Here is an 18,394-nt window from a genome sequence, read left to right on the forward strand (position 1 = left end):
GACCTGAATCAGATTTTGTAACCCGATCGGATCAGTTTGCGAACCCATTTGTCCTGAATCAAGGAAGTCAGCAGAAACGGGTGAGGGCGTCCCTTCAAGCAGAAGAGGATTTGTCCGCAGATCTGGATTGGCCGGTTCTCGGCTTACCCAACCCCGTCTTCTTGGAACCCCCAGAAGACCTGAATAGCTTAGCTCCTTTCTCCTGCGCCTCGGAGGCACGAAAAGGCCGCCTATGAGAAGTAAATGAAGGCCCCCGTCTATTATGCAGTGCCTTGCTCCTGGTGGGTTGGGGAAGAAGCCTTTGATCAACTCCTCCAAGGAGGAACCAAACAGTTCGTTCCCCGTAAAGGGAAGGTCAGAAAGAGCCTTTTTTGACATCTGGTCTGCAGACCAGCTTTTTAGCCACACCATGCGTTTAATCGCAACCCCCACCGCAGACACTCTGGCAATCAGTGGAGCCGCATCCAGCGACGCATCACATATATACAGAAGGGCTTGGATCATTTGATCCATTAGTTCTGTCAGTCCCGACGGGAGCTGCTCCGTTTCGAAGTCAGCATTCAGTAACTTCGCCCATTCCGCTATGGTACATGACAGCAGAGTGATCACAAAGACCGGTTTCAGTATTGAGTCCGCAATCACATGCAAATGGCGGGACAGAGACTCTATCCACGGGGTCAGTAAATACCGGGGACTCCTGCACTGGAACTACCATAGACTGGTTTAGTCTGGCAACTGGATGATCCAACTTTGAAGGTAAGTCCATCTAGGGGATACCGCGTCAGCAAAGGGTAGCGCCTTTTAAAGCGCTTAGGCACCACTAACATTGGATTGATATGCCCCCACTGTTCACTGACAATGTTGTCAAAAATTTCCAGACAGGGAAAAACCTTGCCTGACTTCTGGGATTTGCAGGTGCCAAAAGACACCTGCGTCCCTGATGTGTAGAATCAGCCGCTATTTTTAAGGTTTCCTGCAATGACACCATAAGTTCCTCCACCAGCGCGCTTTCCCACGCAGCTGCTGACGAGAATACATCGTCCTTGCCATCAGAATGCTTAGACACAGAACCATATCTACCTCAGACTCCTCAGAGGATACTAAAGAGGGAGGAGAAGGCATAGGGCGCTTTCTACTAGTGGCGTTTTTTTTTAAATGAAATCCACTTGACATCAGGTTTTCCAAAGCTGCTGTAAATGCAGACCGGGGCTGCGGCCAGGAGGGTCCCGCAACCGCACTGAGGGGGTCTGTGGGTGAAATTTGAACCTGGGACTCTATATTTACTTAATACAAAAAAAAGGCAGTGTTAAGAGAAATTGCAAAAAAAAAAAAAAAAAAAACGCGATCCGCACTGCTGCTCCAGTGGCACCATAAGTCCCAGCCTAGCACAGCCTGCAGCAGGGTGAATGAGAAACACCTACAGGGACCCCAGTAACATATCACCAAAACTATCCGAGGGATGTAGGAATGTTCTGTGCAGAAAGAAAAAATGATCTGACACAGGAACAGGAAATATCTGGGTCATGTGCTAGAGTCACCCTAGCTTCTCCCTGCTGTCCAGCGATTGCGGAACCCTGGAAAATGGCCACCCCATGCATTTCTATGGGGGAACTACCAAAACATGGCCGCTCATGCAATTCAATGAGAAAATTTGTTGATTGCAGAACGAAAACTACAGCAAAATGGTGGCCCCCTAGAGGGTTCATCAGACCGTGGCATCTGGGGGTCCCCAGGAGGGGCCCCCACCAGGATAAACCCCCCTCCACGCAGAATCACCGCAGCGGCCACAATACATCTGCCCCCCTGAGGTAGGAACCTGCTTGTGGGGGGGTGGGGGGCCTGGTATCACTGAGAGGCCAGGGGAACTAAGGGATACCTGAGAGTCCGACTTTCCCAGAGAGGGGCCCACGTCCACCCCGACACTGCCAGAGAAATGGGGGGACACTTACCATACTATCAGCAACAGGGGGGCACCACTCCAAACAGACTACCTCTCCACCGGGGGTGGGGGTGCTGGTGGCCACGGGGTACACAGCAACTCAGGGCGACCCAGGTTGTATGCGAACCGGAAAGATGTTTCACTCACTGGCCAGTCCCTCCCCAGTCAATTGGGGGTCTGTTGTGGCGAAGCCTAGTGCTGGACCATAACCTGTGCACGCTCGCTGGCCGGGCTTGGAGACCTTAAGGATCTAGCATATCCACTCTGAAACCCAGCCGGCTGTCGCTTGTAGTTCTCTCAGGAACAAAACTAACTAAAAAATAAAGTCTTACAAAAATATTCCCAACAGCTAAGACTGAAGTCCCAGCAGTGAACTAGGTCCTACTCCTAAACTAGGCAGAAACAAACTCAGACCTGTAGCAGAGAGTGTGGGGTGTATGCCTGCAGGGACGGCCCCATAGGCGTGGTAAAGGTTTTTCCTGCCTAGTGTTCTACTCCTGTACAGGGCAGGATAACCCAATGGTCAAGAAGTATATGGAGCTGCGTCTGCCAATAAACGATAGAGAAAGATTCCTTTATTAAATTTGAAATGTTTATTGATGTTCAACAATATATCAAAAAATTGAGTATCAAAAGTTAATTCCTCTCTAATCCAGTTACCAGAGAAGTTTCATCTAGAGCTGGACTAGTAGGGGTCAACACAGGCCCTAGAAATTAGTCTCTTTTTAACCCTCCGGGGAATATATCACCCAATATTTCAATTTTTAAAGAATTGGCCATGAAAGATCTAGAGGCAGCAAAATTAAGTAAGGAATCACAAAAAGATGTACAAGAGGGGATAAAGTATCTGTGCAAACGGAAGAATCTTGTTATCGGTCCTGTGGATAAAGGACGGTAGTAGGATTGTGTTGCTCAAAAAACGAGATTATCTTGAGGAGAGGAACAATCTCCTGGCAGATAGAACATATACTATTCTCAAAAAAGATCCCACCAGCTCTTATAAAAGACAATTGAATAAAAAAATACTGTCTGGATTTAAATCTGGATTGATAACCAAATAAGAAAATGAATTTTTGGTAAAAGATCTCTATAATATATTATTTGTCGATAGTGCACAAAAATGCAAAATGCAAATAAACCACAAGGGAGACCTATAGTAATTGGCATTAATTTAGTAACTTCTCGCATTGGCAAATATGTGGACTTCTTCTAGCAGCCCTTAGTCAATCAAACCCCAGCCTTTGTGAAAGATAGGATGCAAGTCATTGATGAAATATCAAAGCTAGTAATTGAAGGGGATTTATTATTAGTGACAGCTGATGTTGCATCACTGTATACTATAATTCCCCCATCAGAAAGGCTATCGAGCTGCTAAAAATTTTTTGGATATAGATGCTAGGATACCTATTCCCCCAAACAGAATTTATTCTTGATCTACTGCAATTCGTTATGGAACATCATTATTTTTATTACAGACTGGCGAGGCAATGGAGGCTTAATTTGTCCTCAGCCTCGCCAATTTGTTCATTGCCCTTTGGGAAAATTAGACCATCTATACAGATGCTAATCCCCAGCTGTTTTTTTGGCGTGGTTACAAAGATGACACCTTCTTTTTATGGCGTGGGGATGAGAATTTTCTTCATTATTTTATGGGATTCCTCAAATCTAATGATTGGAGTATAAGGTTCTCATGTGCATTTAGTACCACTTCGGTAAACATTCAGGATTTGATGATTTTTAGAGAACAAGACAGGTTGTTAACAAAAACATTCTTTAAACTTACGGATAGGAATGGCTTCATTCCTATTGGAAGTTGCCATCATCCTAGTTGGGTAAACACTATCCTGAAGGGCCAGCTCCAGGGCATTAGAAGGAACTGTTTAAAGCAAGTAGAGAAACCTACACATGCTACTGCGCATGCGCAACCGGAGTTCGGCCATCTTAAGTGTGGGAAGCCGACCTGTTTGAGCATTTTTATATCGTCCTGAATGTAAGTGCACTACTATTTTATTTGATAATACAAGTCATACAGTATGTGGAGTTAGTTTTTTTTATATACTCCACCCACTAAATATGAATGAGGGTTTGCAGTAACTTACTTCCTGGAGTGTTTGCTCATGTATACACTTACTTATCTTCTGGGGCAATTGTGATGACATCTGAATCAGAGCCTGGATCTGAGATGCAACCGAGCGAGTTTTGATTACCCTGAGTAAGGGTGATCGCTGGCTTTCTGGTGAGCCTCCAGTGTGAACTGAATGTTGGTGTCATCACTGTGATCTCTGGATCTCTTCACTGAGCATGGATTTCCTTTGGGACTTTTTTTCAAGGACTATGGTTTTGTCTAACTAGTTGAATACTCACGTTTGTTTTTGTATATGCACCCAATATATGCACAGCGCCACGCTTTGTTTATATAAAGTGAATTTTGTATCACAGGCAGCGGTTTTGAAAGGCTAATTCGAGCAATAAGGATACCATATGGGAAATTTGGAATCTAAATACCAGAATGTTTTAACTATTGATAGAAAGCAACTTCTTGTCCCCAAGAAAACAGTTCCGCAAATAAACATGAGTGGAGTTTCACCACCACTTTTTGAACTCAATTCCGCTGGGTAAACTAGATATTTAAAAAGCATTGGTGGGTACTGAAGGCGGATAAAGCCCTGGGTCCCTCACTCCCAGATAAAACAAGTATTGTATTCAGGAGAGTTAACACCCTCAAAATATCATTTAGCATCTAGCTCTAGCGAGGTACCACTCAAGATTAACAGGTTTGGTAATCTTAAAGTTTTTTTTTCCCCCCTGCAGACACTGTAATGTGTGTAAACAATCTAACGCCGTTAAAACTATTTCCTTTACTTCTAACATAACCGCATGTGTTTATTTCATGAAGGAATTTATCACCCGTGGAACCAAGGGGGCTATTTACCTCCTGGGGTGCTCGTGTGGCCTCCAATACGTAGGGAGGATCACAAGAGCCCTTACTATCAGAATAGGAGAACATCTGGCTAATATTCATAAAAGGTTTGTGGGACACAGTGTATCCAAACATTTTCGTCTCCCATCATAACAAAGATCCTTTCCATTTATAAGTTAGTGATAGTAAAGTATGTTCCCCATTGGAGGGGGAGTAATTTAAAAAGACAAATATCCCCCGTGGGACTCAATGGATAAATAATCTAAAGTCTTAAACTCCTTGGGGTCTCAACGTGAAATTGGACATCAACTGATTTATTGATAACCGTTTAAGTAGATAAAATAGTTTGTCCCTCCCGGTTATGTATGTATTCCATGAGTTTATAGATTAATGTGAGGTCAGGTGTTAAAAGAACATCCCTCTGGGGTTTACCTTAGCTTAACATGTGGCACATACGCTTTGTAGTATTAGATATCTGTAATATCATGCCTCGTTTCCACTGAGCGGAACTGTTCGGGTCGGTACAGTTTGGAAGGGTTAGAATGGTCCGGTCTATTCAGGTGAGCGTTTCCACTGCAAGTCGGGCCACCAGGGACCATGCGGGGTTTACACCAAATGAGGTGTTTGTTTTGCCCTTTCATTTGACGTGAGCATTGATGGTTTCCTGTCCGCCAATCAGTGGACTCTATCGTGTGACGCCAGTAGCTCCGCCCTAACCGTACCGTACCATTTCCTATGGCCCTACATCTGAAGCAGGACCAGGAATGGTGCGGTTTGGTTCGGTTGTATGGGCCACTTTCATAATGGAAACACTCAAATTAGCGTACCGTACCGAACCGATCCGCTCAGTGGAAACGAGGCATATGTGTCCCTGTCGTTGACTGTATATGATGATTATATTTTGTGTAGGTTTATTTTATATATATATATATATATATATATATATATATATACATATACATATACACACACACACAATTATCCTGCCATTGAATTGGTTACTAGTCCCCTTTTTAGTATATGTCCCATGAATAAGGTTACAAGGGTTCTGCCCTTTGCAGACATAGGAGACAATGTGTAGTATATTGAATAATAGTTTTTAATTTTAATATTAAATTCATGTGGGATTTGGAGCTATTATATTAATCATTTTAGGTGCTTGATATTACTGGCAGGTCACCTTTTATGGTTGCTATGTATGGAGCCCAGGAATATATCAATGTTAAACTAGGAGTCAGACATGTATATTTTTTTTTAGGTTAATGTGGTATATAATGGCAAATAAATGGATTTTTGTAAAATCTTACCGTAAAATCCTTTTCTCTTAGCTCATCGACAGACGTAGTCCTCGGTGATACACCACCTTCGGTTATGTTACCTCCGCAGGAGCAGGACTAGACAGGAAATTAAAAAGCTCTGGCCACACCCTAGGGGCAGTCCCAGAGGGTATATCCTCTCTCTCTCTGCCTCAGCAAATCAGTTATGTGAAAAAGCAGTGCTTAGAGAATTTAACCCAACCCAACTTCAAAACAGAGGGGCGGGGACTACGTCTGTCGATGAGCTAAGAGAAAAGGATTTTACGGTAAGATTTTACAAAAATCCATTTTTCTCTAGCGCTCATCGACAGACGTAGTCCTCGGTGATACACCACCTTCGGGACGTCCCAGAGCAGTATCACAACTGAGGGGTGGGAAAATGGAAATCAAATCCCAATCTAGAAGGCCCAACCGGTGCCAACTAGAAGTTTACAATGCTCATCCTTTATGATGAGACTCAACAAAAAAGGAGAAAACAAAATTTTTTTTTTTTTTTTTTCAAACAGAAAAAAACCCTCGAGGTAGACCACCGGTCTCCTCAAATTGCGGCCTGCAAAACCTTGCGGCCAAATGAGGCATCCGCCGATGCCGTCACATCAATTTTATAGAATTTTGTAAAGGTATGTACCGACGACCAGGTGGCCGCCTTACATACCTGGACCACTGACGCCTGATGGCGAAAGGCCCAGGAAGTACTGAGCGCTCGAGTGGAGTGCGCCCTAACAGGGAACGGAGGACTCTGACCCTTAATAGAATAAGCCTGTACCACCGTTTGTCTAATCCATTTGGCAATGGTCGCGGCAGATGCAGGCAAACCCTTTCTGGGGCCATCCGTGATCACAAAAAGTGAATCCGTCTTACGGAATGATTCCGTAGATTTCAGGTATACCCTGATTGCCCGAACCACATCTAAGGAATGCAACGCATGTTCCCGATGATGCTTGGGCTGAGGACACAAGGAAGGTAGTACAATATCTTCATTCAGATGAAAATCTGAAACCACCTTGGGAAGAAAAGATGGCTTAGGATGAAGTACTACCTTATCCCTATGAATCACTAGGTATGGTGACTGGCATGATAATGCAGCCAGTTCTGACACCCTGCGAGCAGAAGTAATAGCCACCAAGAAGGCCACCTTCTGGGATAGAGTAAGCAAGGGAATCTCCCTGATGTTTTCAAAAGGAGGTTTCTGTAGAACCGACAAAACCAAATTAAGATCCCAGGGCGGTAAGGGCGCGCGGACTGGAGGAGCCAGGTGCCGCACCCCCTGGATGAAATTCCGCACCAAGGATTTGGTAGCTAAAGGCTTCTGAAAGAAGATTGCTAATGCTGAAACTTGACCCTTGATGGTGCTCAAGGCTAGCTTCTGCTCAACCCCTTGTTGCAAAAAAGCCAATATTCGAGTCACCGAATAGGTACGTGGAGGAAATCCTAAAGATTCGCACCACGCAATATAAGTCTTCCATGTGTGATAATAGACTTTGCTGGAAGTCGCTTTCCTTGCTTTAATAAGGGTAGGAATGACTGAAGTAGACAAACCTCTGTCCTTCAGTACTTGGGTCTCAATGGCCAGGCCATTAAAACCAGCGACTGTAAAGCACGAAGGTAAATTGGTCCTTGAGACCACAGACACTCCCTGAGACGAAGTTCCCACGGAACGTCTGCGACTAACATGTCCAAGTCGGCCAGGCCGGCTTGAGGAGGCCAGCCTAGAATTTCTAGGACCACTGGCGCTGATTGGATCTGAACCAGGCGTCCCTAGAGCTATCTGGCCCCGACCATCCGAGAAAGTCTGGTCGTTTTCTGTTCCCACACATTTATCAAATACCTGATAGTTATCAGGAAAGGTGATCTTTTCTGGTTGAACCTCAGGGACCGAAGTCACCCGACTAGAGGCTACTTGGCCTATCTGGTCAACCAGATCCGATTCCTGTGAGGTATCGGGACTAATCTTAGGAAAAGGTAAAGGAAAAGATCTTTTCAGGGAACGGTAACTACCGCTTCCTGTGGTACTTAAATGTTGGAAGGGAAGAATCGCACCGGTAGTAGTGGTTGATGCTCGATCTAATGTCCTGAATACCGGTGAAAACGTCCCCCCACCCTGAAACCGGGTGGGGGCGCACCTTCAGGCTGTGTACTCCTTTGCTTCGGGTTTGGCTGGGTTGGTCCCCTTCTTGAACCCTCCTGGAGGAGTCTTGCCTTTCCCGCTAGTACCAGCCGGGCGCCCTTTATGGGCGGTAAAGAAAGGTCCTCGCTTGTTGCGAGGTCCCTTAGCTTTTGCAGCCTGTGGCAAAAAAGTGCTCTTGCCCCCAGTGGCATCCTTAATAATTTCATCTAGGTTGGCTCCAAATAGACGATTCCCCTGAAAGGGGAGATTGGTCAAGGTCTTTTTGGAACCTAGGTCAGCTGACCAGCATTTTAACCACAGCACACGTCTGAGGATCACTGCTAACTTAGATGCATGCCCTAATAAGGGAGTAGTGTCCAAGGCTGCGTCACAGATAAACCGTAGCCCTTGTATGATCTGTTCCATCAAATCAGATGTCTCCTGGGGAATATCTTTTCCCCTAAGATCTTGGCGTACCATTTTCGCCCATTCCGTAAGTGTCTGGGAAACTAGACCAATAACGATTACTGGTCTAAATGCTGACCCTATCAGAGAAAAGATAGTGCGGGACTCTGCTTCTATCTTTCGATCCACCGGATCCTTAAAGGACGAAGTGTCCTCCACTGGAATAACCGTGGCTTTATTCAGCCTGGAAATAGGCGGATCCACGACTGGTGGTACCGTCCATTTTTTAATGATGGATTCCTCAAACGGATAGCGTCTAGCAATACGCTTGGAAATAGTAAAGGTACGTTTAGAATGCTCCCATTCTCCTTTAATCTGATTACCAAAACATTTAGGTACAGGAAAAGCCTTCGCCGTCTTGATGGGCTTATTAGTCCCAAAAGGCCTCTCTGTTTCAGTTGCCTCTGCCGGTAAAGCCTCAAGTTTTAAGGTTTCTTGCACTGCCACAACTAGTGCGTCCACCAATGCTTCTTCCTGAATTATAGCAAGAGAAGAAGCGTCCTCCTCACTGTCTGAGGGGGCTTTACCTGGGATAACAGCCCTTGCAGAGGAACCTGCAACTGCCGTGACCATCTCTGAATCTGAGTCAGAGGTGTCAGATGGTATAGGGGTAGGCGGGGGTCGCTTCCTTGACCCCCGTCCCTGACAGGCCGCCTCCACCCGAGCCACCATAGACTCCAAAATTGCTGTAAATGACTCTATACTCTGTGCACCGGCGGGTCCCGAGGCCCCCTCGAGGGAAACAGGTGCCCTTAGTGTTACCTGCTTAGGGATCCCTATCGATCGAGAGAGAGAGAGATAGACCCCCAGGCTCACCACTTGATGCTCAGAGTTAAACTGCAACAGCTTACAGCGCTGTCTAGACAAACAGGAAGTCTTTTGGCTGGCTGCCCAGGAAGAAAGGAGGCGGCTCCGCCCCTCTGCACGCCTTCCGGCGCCTCCCCCAAGCTCCACGAGGTGTAGGATCACCTCAAACATGGCCGCCCCCATGCTGGAGACACGAGGCTACGCCAAAATGGCGGCTCGTGCGATCCTGCAAGAAAAAATGGCGGCGGCCTGCTGAATGGCGGTGTGCTGCAGGGCACACAACACTGTCTCTGCCTGGGGATATGGCGTGGTTGGCGGTATCGGCCCCTGGCGGACCGCATGGCCGTTCGGGAGGCCTGCTAATAGCTGGAGATCTGATTTGGAAGGCAGTCTACATGTCCGTGGCTTCCGACTGGTAGGTAGCTTATACTAAACCCATAAGATTCCCAGAATGCCACAGATTACATCTTTTAAACATGTATACAATAGATTGTTAGCTCCCAAACCAAGCCTCCTGGCTTTTTGTACACAAAAAATCACACTCAAAGTAGGAGGATCTGTGACATGTTATAGGACAGAAAGGACTCTTTCTTACCATACAGAGAGGGGCCCGCGTTCACCACAAAACCCGTCAGGGGGAAAGGGGGAACATACTACTCACCATACCGGAACCAGGCGGGCACCAACTCCTGACAGTACCCCTCTCCACCGGGGCGGGAGGGCTGTCGACCGATACGAACGCCGTGACTCATGGTCTTTGGCGTTTCAGCGAGACGTTTAACTCGCGGGTTTAGTCCTTTTAACGGGACTTTGTCGCGGCCGACCCAGCGCGGAGCTATGGCCTGCACGCGCTCGTAGGCTGAACTGGGGTGACCACCGGATCTCAACATCCAGCCCGTCGCCCAGTTCAGCTTTCTTGCTTGAAGATCTCACAGGAACACTGGAGAAAAAGCTGTCTAAAAAAATCCTTTAAGAAAAAATTCTTGCCAGGACCTAAAATCCCAGCAAGGTGTCTAGGTCCTTACTCCTAACTAGACAGAAAATAACTGATTTGCTGAGGCAGAGAGAGAGAGGATATACCCTCTGGGACTGCCCCTAGGGTGTGGCCAGAGCTTTTTAATTTCCTGTCTAGTCCTGCTCCTGCGGAGGTAACATAACCGAAGGTGGTGTATCACCGAGGACTACGTCTGTCGATGAGCGCTAGAGAAATTTGCATTATTTGTTTCGACCTTTGATTGGATATAAACTTTTTATGCTGTAAAAGTTTATTACATTCAGGCATCCTGCTAGTAAATCATTTTTCCCAATTCTCTTTTGAGTATTTTTCCTGTGAAAAGGTTTATTGGGATCCTGCCTTGGGAACACAAGAGATAATATTGAATTGATTTTTTTTATTTTTATTTCCTAAATCAATGTGGGAGTTGGAATAATTACACTAGAGAATGTTCCTTTTAGGAGCTTGTCATTATTGGCAGGTTGCTGTTTATTTTCAATGTATTGAGATACTCTTTTTGGTGTGAAGCGGTATTGGATGCGTAGATGTATTTAACTTCCGGGGCAGCGACTGCCCGTTCTGAATAGAAGATTGAGCTAATGAGGTCCCAGACGAGACCAGTTGAAACCTGTTACGGAAAAACGCGTCGGACCGGCTGATGAAGTCCGCGGCTGTGCTTGCATTTTTATCCAAACCGCTATTGTTTTACCCTCTAAGTGTAAGTGCAACTTTTCATCTCTAATAAATGCATAGTTTTAACACACTGCACTATGAAGTGTACGCTTTCTATCCACGTATGAGAGTGGCAGCGAGTCTCGTTTCAGGGATCGCATAACTCTTCCTCTCCAGCTGGGCTGTGTGGATGATTTAACTGCTGAGATAGATCTCTATAATTTGAGATCCTAACCGTCTGGTAAGGGGTGTGAGCTTAAACTTACGGTATTTTGCACCCAGGGACCTCAATAGGTCTTTGTGCTTCCCTATGGAATACAGGCAGGGCACAGCTGGTGGGAGCTGCCAGCAGGGTGTGAGTGCTGTACATATCTTTATGAAAAAGCAAGCAATGGTAACACGTACACGTGATGCTTGGCCTTCATGACTGAAAAAACTGAAATTTAGTAAATAAAGGGGTTAACTAGAGACAATAAGGCTGGGGGGAAAGTAGAGCAACAAGTGTTGATATCTTGAGATTTAGGATCCTTGCCAATCTCTGCACAACCAGCACTGGTTGAATGTTCTCTCAGCAGAAGGTCAAGGGGGATATCCTGAGAGTGAAACCGAGGAAGAACAGGGGTTACAATTATTGGGAGGACAGAAGGATCCATCTGTGTGGCCCAGGGTCCTAAGCCATGGCCTTGGGCAAGACCGCTAGAGTCGAAGACGAACATAGTCACAACAGCAAGTTGCACAACAGGGCATGCAAGGGAGAATAAGGCCTTGGAAAGGGCCTCTAACCTTTTATCCACAGGGTCTATGAATACTGGAAATCTTCAAAAGGGAATGCTAAAATCTTGTTGAGACAAGAAATAGCTGGGTCTACAACCAGGGCCACTCATGTCCAAAAAGATATTGCTGAGCAAAATGGACGGTGGGAAAATAACTGGTCTTGAGTTTTCGATGTGCCTAGAGCCCATTTTGTCTGTGGGTGGCAGTATAGATTTGAGTTGCTGATCATTAAAGCTGTATTTCTTAGACAAACATTTGCACAAATAGAAGTAGGCTCTTCCTTATTGAAAAAAGTCTAGCTTTGTATTCCAAATCAAATGCTAGGGTCTGTGTTATAGAGCTTCTCTATAAGTAATGGCGCCCAAGGAGGATTCCATTTGTCCCCCCTGTTGTATGTGCTGGTGATGGAACATCTGGCAGTTGCTATCTGAAATAATCTATCTATTTCAGGTAAACCTTGGGATTACAGCAATAGCTTGCTCTTTTGCACTGTTACAAATCCTCATATTTCAATACCGTCTGTGCTGCAAGAGTTTCACAATTTCAGGCCAATTTACCATTTCAAGGTTAATTTGCCTAAATTGAAGATTCCCTAATATTTTGTTACCCTCATCTCGTTCCACATTCCTTATATGTTTGGGAGTCAGAAACCACAACTCAAACAATTTTATCTCTTCTGAAATCAAGGGTGGTGCTGCAATCCCAGACCTTTTTTGCATCATGCCCCTGCAGTTTTGACCAGAGTGGTCAACTGTTACCACAGCAGTTCTGTTAAGCAGTGGGTCTCTATAGAGCAGGGATATCTCCCGATGAGACCTGCGAGCACTTCCCTGGATGGAATCTGCTATAAGAGTTGGTTCTCCCCTGCTTCCCCTTCTTACATTTTAACGATTTCACCTTTGGGATAGACACATGGACAAGTTCTCCCTATCTTCAGTGAGGCCTATGACCCCTCCCCTTTTTGGAACCCTAAAATATTTTCTCCTGCTTAACATTTCTGACCTGGCATAAGAGACCTGCCGGCTGGTTCAGATTTTACGTGATGGGATGGTACCCCCTCTTTCATCATCTATCCCTATTGGATCTAGGTCTATTTGTCATTGGTTGGACCATAGTCAATTGTTGTATTTTTTCCGCTCCTTAACCAATCCAATTTTTTTTTGTTAGGGACCAGACTTTCTTTGTAGGATTGGCTCCTTGGACACTCCATGCCTGATGGTACCCTCTCTGTTATATGCAACATCCGTGTGTTTTGCAAACATCCTGACCTTCCGGATTATACAGATGCTGGGGCAACAGAACTTGCTTTTGCGATCCCATCAGAAGACTGGGATACATCCATTATACTTACTCACCATTTATCCTTAGCCAGGAGGGCTCATGAGACTAGCTTTCAATTACTATCCAGATGGTACAGGAGCCTGACCTTTCTATATCGTCTTTATCTGTATGTTACTGATCTCTGCCAGGGTTGTCAGGTGAGTCAGGGTAAACTGATCCACCTTTGGTGGGCTTACCCCCCTGTTCATAGGTTCTGGACCTCGATCTTGGAGGTGTACAATACCAAACTCTCCCCAGATTGCAGTGCTCACTATTATACCTGGCAATCTCAAACATATTAATAAAGACATATTACAACATTATTATTCATTTTTTTTAAACAAGGGCCCGGGCAGTTATCCTGCATCACTGGAAATGGACACAGGCTTCAAATCTTTTGGAATGGGATTCTGAGATGAAACATTGAGCGTATCAAGACTCGCAATGCACCTATAACCATTATCACCAAACTTGGTTCTCCGGGAAGGTCTTTAGACTTTATCAAGAATTGAAAGATCTCCTCATAAAAAAACGGAGGTGGAATCAATCACCCTCCTTAGTACTATATTATCCTCTGGGTGCTGTGTTGCTATTTTCTTCCTTCCCAATAGCTTTTTACCCCCCCCCCCTTATTCTTTTAATTTTAATTACCATGCATTGATTGGCCTTCTAATTTAACCATATGTGCTCCTATGTAGGGTCAACTCTGTTCTCCGCCCATTACATGTAGTAATTTGTGTCTAGAGTGATATGATTTTTTATCTTTTTTAGTTAAAATAGTGTTGTTATAGGTTTGATTTCGTATCTATATGCTCAGTATTATGTTTCCATGCTTTATCTTATTCATATGAAAATATTTAATTTACATTGAACAAAAAAAAAAAAATGATATTGCTGAGCAAAATGGAAGCAGCAAGAACTGACTTAGTTTTCTATGTGCCTAAAGCCCATTTCTACTGTAGGTGTCAGTATAACCCTGAGTTACTGATCATCAAAGCTATATCCCTTAATGGATTAAAGAGAAATCGGGCTGCAGTGTCTAGCCAGCACAGTTACAAGGAGCACAGGTATAAGGAGTTCTACTTGCTCCATTGAGACATGTCAAAGTCACATGAGCAGGTTTCCCTCTAGGATTTTATTTTTTTTTATTAAGCTCCACTGGCTTAAGGGTCCTGAAGTCCGTAGAGTAAAAGGCACAAATGTATAGCATATTGTTTTTATAAATGTACAGTGTACTATATTAATTTCTTGTGTGCCATACTGCTGTTTTTAAATAAGCTCCTTTGTTTCACTTTACAACAGCCTCACTTTAATCAGTTGCTCTACCAACAGCCATTCTTATGACTGGTAAGAGTTTACTGGTCACTGGAAATCTCATACAGTGCAGTAGACAGAGTTTAGCCATGAAGTCAAAAGGAAGTTAGGCCCCATTAAATCAAATCTGAGAAGTGCATGGAAGGTGGTGGGTAATGAAGGTAACATCAGGAACGTTGTGGTGTGTGCTCTTGACCTGTTGTTTTATTTCAAAGTCTTATACTGGGGTAAATGAACTTTAAATTTATAGCTTAGTGTTCTTAACAAGTCATTTTTTTCAGTCTTCTGATTTAAGATTACTAAGCTGTTCTAATTTCTCCCATGTATTTTCACTCCACTCCTGGATTTTATTTGAACTTGAACTTAATCTTCCTAACCTCAAATGACCTGAACTCAGAAAGGGTGGTCTCTGTATCAATGCTGCTGTATAGCTTAAAATGCATGCAGTTTGCAATAAGATCACCACCAAAATACATCATCATTACCTAAGAGTTTCATCCCAGTAAAACTTCTTCCTCGGTCCCATCACCCTCTTTCCTGGCTTCTCTTCATCATCTTCTTCTGAAGGGTTTCGATCACGCTCATCATCACCTTGATGTCTAAAACAAAATATGCCAAAAGAAGCAGCAAATAAAAATGTAAATAAAAAAAAAAAAAAAGATTACCTAATTGCAAAAAGTCTAGCAAGTAAAAATATTCACGATAAAATGTTTATGAAAATAGGACTTTGTGAAAGTGCAAGGTGGCAATTTTAGAATGCATTGTTTGCTAAAAAAAAGACACCTTGCCCATGCAGGGAAAAGTGTCTTTACACAGTGTCAAGTGTCCCACTGTACCCCCTATACGCGCCTTGTTTATATCCCTTTGCTGCTCCTTTGGAATGTAGAGGTAACAGAGTCTAATAAACCTATTCCTAAAGCTCCATTTCCAGAATCGTGGCAAAACGCGGGATGTGTTTGCGATGCCATTACTTCTAAATGGTGCCCCAATTGCTGTGTAATTTTGCTGTGGTTGTCACGCGATAAATAGCCCTGCAATCAACGCACAAAGCTGTCACCCAAAAGAAGCTCATGCTCCTTTTTGAGCTACAAGCTTCACATGTTGCGATTTAACCCACGGCAATTGGGGTGCCATTACGAAGTAATGGCATCGCAAACGTGACCCGCATTTTGCCACTGCAGGCAGAATCGCCCAGGTGTGAATGGAGCCTAAGGATGGACCTAGATTTCAATAGCCAAGTCGTTACAGCCCCCAACTCTGAAGCAGGGTAGAAAACCAGTCCTCAGGACAGACGAGCTAGATGATCTTGGAAAGCTGAAATATGACTTTCCATTCTACCAATTATTAGATTTTCTTTTCTTTAAGCCAACTATATTTTCTTCCCTATTGATAACGCAAGCCTCTGATGTGGTGTTGTTCAAATGATCCCTGATGGGATTACCTTGAAGGTGAGAGATCCGGCACTGAAGGGGCAACCAAATTGCTCTGATTTTAAGAACACGGATTGGAAGATGAACTTCCTCCAGTGGCCATGTCCCTTGCACCAGGGTACCAAGGACTCTGACAGGCTGACATTCAAGCCAAGTATTTTCCTGATTTCAGCTGCAGACTCTTTACCCACCAAACCAAGTCAGGCAAATGTGGAAGTTCAGAGAATGAGCCTGACTGCAGCTCCCATGCCACTAAAATGTAGAGCTTTAACAGTCTGAAATGAAATTGTCCATATAGGAACAGATTAAGAGACACCATCAAGTTTAAAACTTTAATGAAAAAGTGAAGAGCTTTTGTGTCCATGTGGAGCGGAGTCTAGAGTTGGTCTTGTGGAAGGAAAACTTTGGACAGGGCTAGATCCAGGAAAAGTGATGAGAGGCTTCCAGAATTTACTTCGAGATTTATGGTACACTCAAACCTCCTTAGAGTCTAGACAATTTTAAAGCCGTTGGCTGATAGAGCCTGTGCCAACTGTTCACTCAGAAGAATGGCGTCCAAATATCCCAACTATGGAAAGAACCTAAGATGCAGTGGCTTACCCTTGTGGAAAAGGCCACAAGGGTAATATGTGCCCATTGCAAAACAAAGGTAGAGCTGATGAGCTGGGAATATAGGAATGTGTACATATGCATCCTTGATGTACACAGAGGCACAAAAATGTTCAGGTGGAGGGAAGCAATGCCTGTGAGGGTAGACACCATAAGGAATTTTTGAACCCAAAGATCTTTTGAGAATCTTTAGATCCAGAATCAGGCAAGTGCCTCCTTTCGCTTTAGGGACAGTGAAAAATATGGAATAGAAACCCTGGAATTGCTCTCTTTCTGGCACCATAGTTTTGACCCCTTTAGAGAGGAGAAACCTAGAGCAATGTGAAGGTTCCCCAACCTTTGCGGAGATGTTGGCAAAATTGAAAGCAAGAAGCATGGTAGGGGCAGAGACAAATTCTAGTTTGTAGTCCCTGGATACAACATTCTGGACCCAAGAATCGGAAATGACCTGGAACCAGATGGCCCCAAAGACTAAAAGACATCCCTTCACACCTTTATGAGTAAAGGAGCAACCTCATTGCAAGGGAGGGCTTGCCAATGTACTTGGTGAATTTGCAGATCAGAGTCAGGGATTTGGGGATTACAGGGATAACCTGAGATTAAGGCTGGTACCTTCAGTGTCCTGTACTGTATGCCAAGATATGAAATCTACAGGGTAGTCAAAATTCCTTTAGTCTTAATTGTACAGTACAGAACTCAGGTTTGCTATTCAAAGACCCTGGGATAACCCCAAGCAATAAACAATAAGGGTACACAACAATGCAAACAAAGCTGTGCCAACAGGCCCAACAATAAGGATCAACAGCTGCAACTCAGTGTTGCTGCAAAAAAACTAGCAGCTAAAAGCTGCATCTTTAGAAGACTGGACATTCACCTGGTGGAAATTTGAAAAAGGTATGAACTGAAGACCTAGTAGTGGTCTTACAAAGCTGGGCAACAGAGATTTGATGTTGGAATGCACAGTAAATTCCTACCCATCTGGTAGAATGAGCATGTATTACTTCAGGTGTTTTGTTCTTTAGGGTGTAAATTCATGAGATTACTTGTCCTATCCACTTAGTGATAGTGGACCATAAAGCAGGGTTTCACTTGCGAGGTCCTGAAGGTGAGATGAAGAGAGTCAGTCTTCTGGACAAAAGATGCATCTTTGAGGTAGACCCTGATGAATCTGAACAGGTCAAAACAGTGAACAGCAATCTCCTTTGAGTGCTTTGAGTGGAGCACAATGAAGGAAGGACTATGTCTTCACTGGAGTCGAAGAAACTCAGATTGCTCTTACAACAGCCATACAATAAAACAACGATTCATTTGGGGTAATGAAAGGCAGGCTTGATCCTATAACTACCTTGAATAATGGTCTTTACAGGGAAAAGCAAAGTCAGATGTTTTTGGAAAAGAATGGACAAGGCCGAAGCCAGTCCTATCTGAGTGCTTAAGGTCAAGTTCTGGTCAAGCACTGATTGGAGGAAATGCGAGGCAAAGAATATTTTCTGGGATGGAAGTGCCTGTGTTCACACACCAGGAAAAGAAGGATTTTCAGGTGGGATAGCAGATCTTTCTGGACATGGCTTGACTTGCTTTTCGCAGTGCAGAAATCAAGTGCACTTGATGTAAAGCATGGGTTAGCCTTAACTGAGCCAAGGAAATTATCAGAACATCCAATGCCAATGCTGTAGGATAATTGGTCCTGGCCAAAAACAGGGGTAACTTCTTGTTGAACCTGTAGG

The 18,394-nt window shown here is 44.3% G+C and overlaps 1 protein-coding gene across 1 annotated transcript in view; it reads right to left on the minus strand.

Moving 5' to 3' along the window:
- UBN2 (ubinuclein 2) overlaps window positions 1-18,394 on the minus strand; it is a 655,942-nt gene that overhangs the window by 241,321 nt on the left and 396,227 nt on the right. The window contains exon 10 of the mRNA XM_082266188.1: window positions 15,114-15,227. Coding sequence (XP_082122314.1) covers window positions 15,114-15,227 — 114 coding nt within the window. The remainder of the gene's footprint in view (window positions 1-15,113; window positions 15,228-18,394) is intronic.

This window comes from Pelophylax lessonae, assembly GCF_965119305.1.
Source record: "Pelophylax lessonae genome assembly, chromosome: 8".
Lineage (NCBI taxonomy): Eukaryota > Metazoa > Chordata > Amphibia > Anura > Ranidae > Pelophylax > Pelophylax lessonae.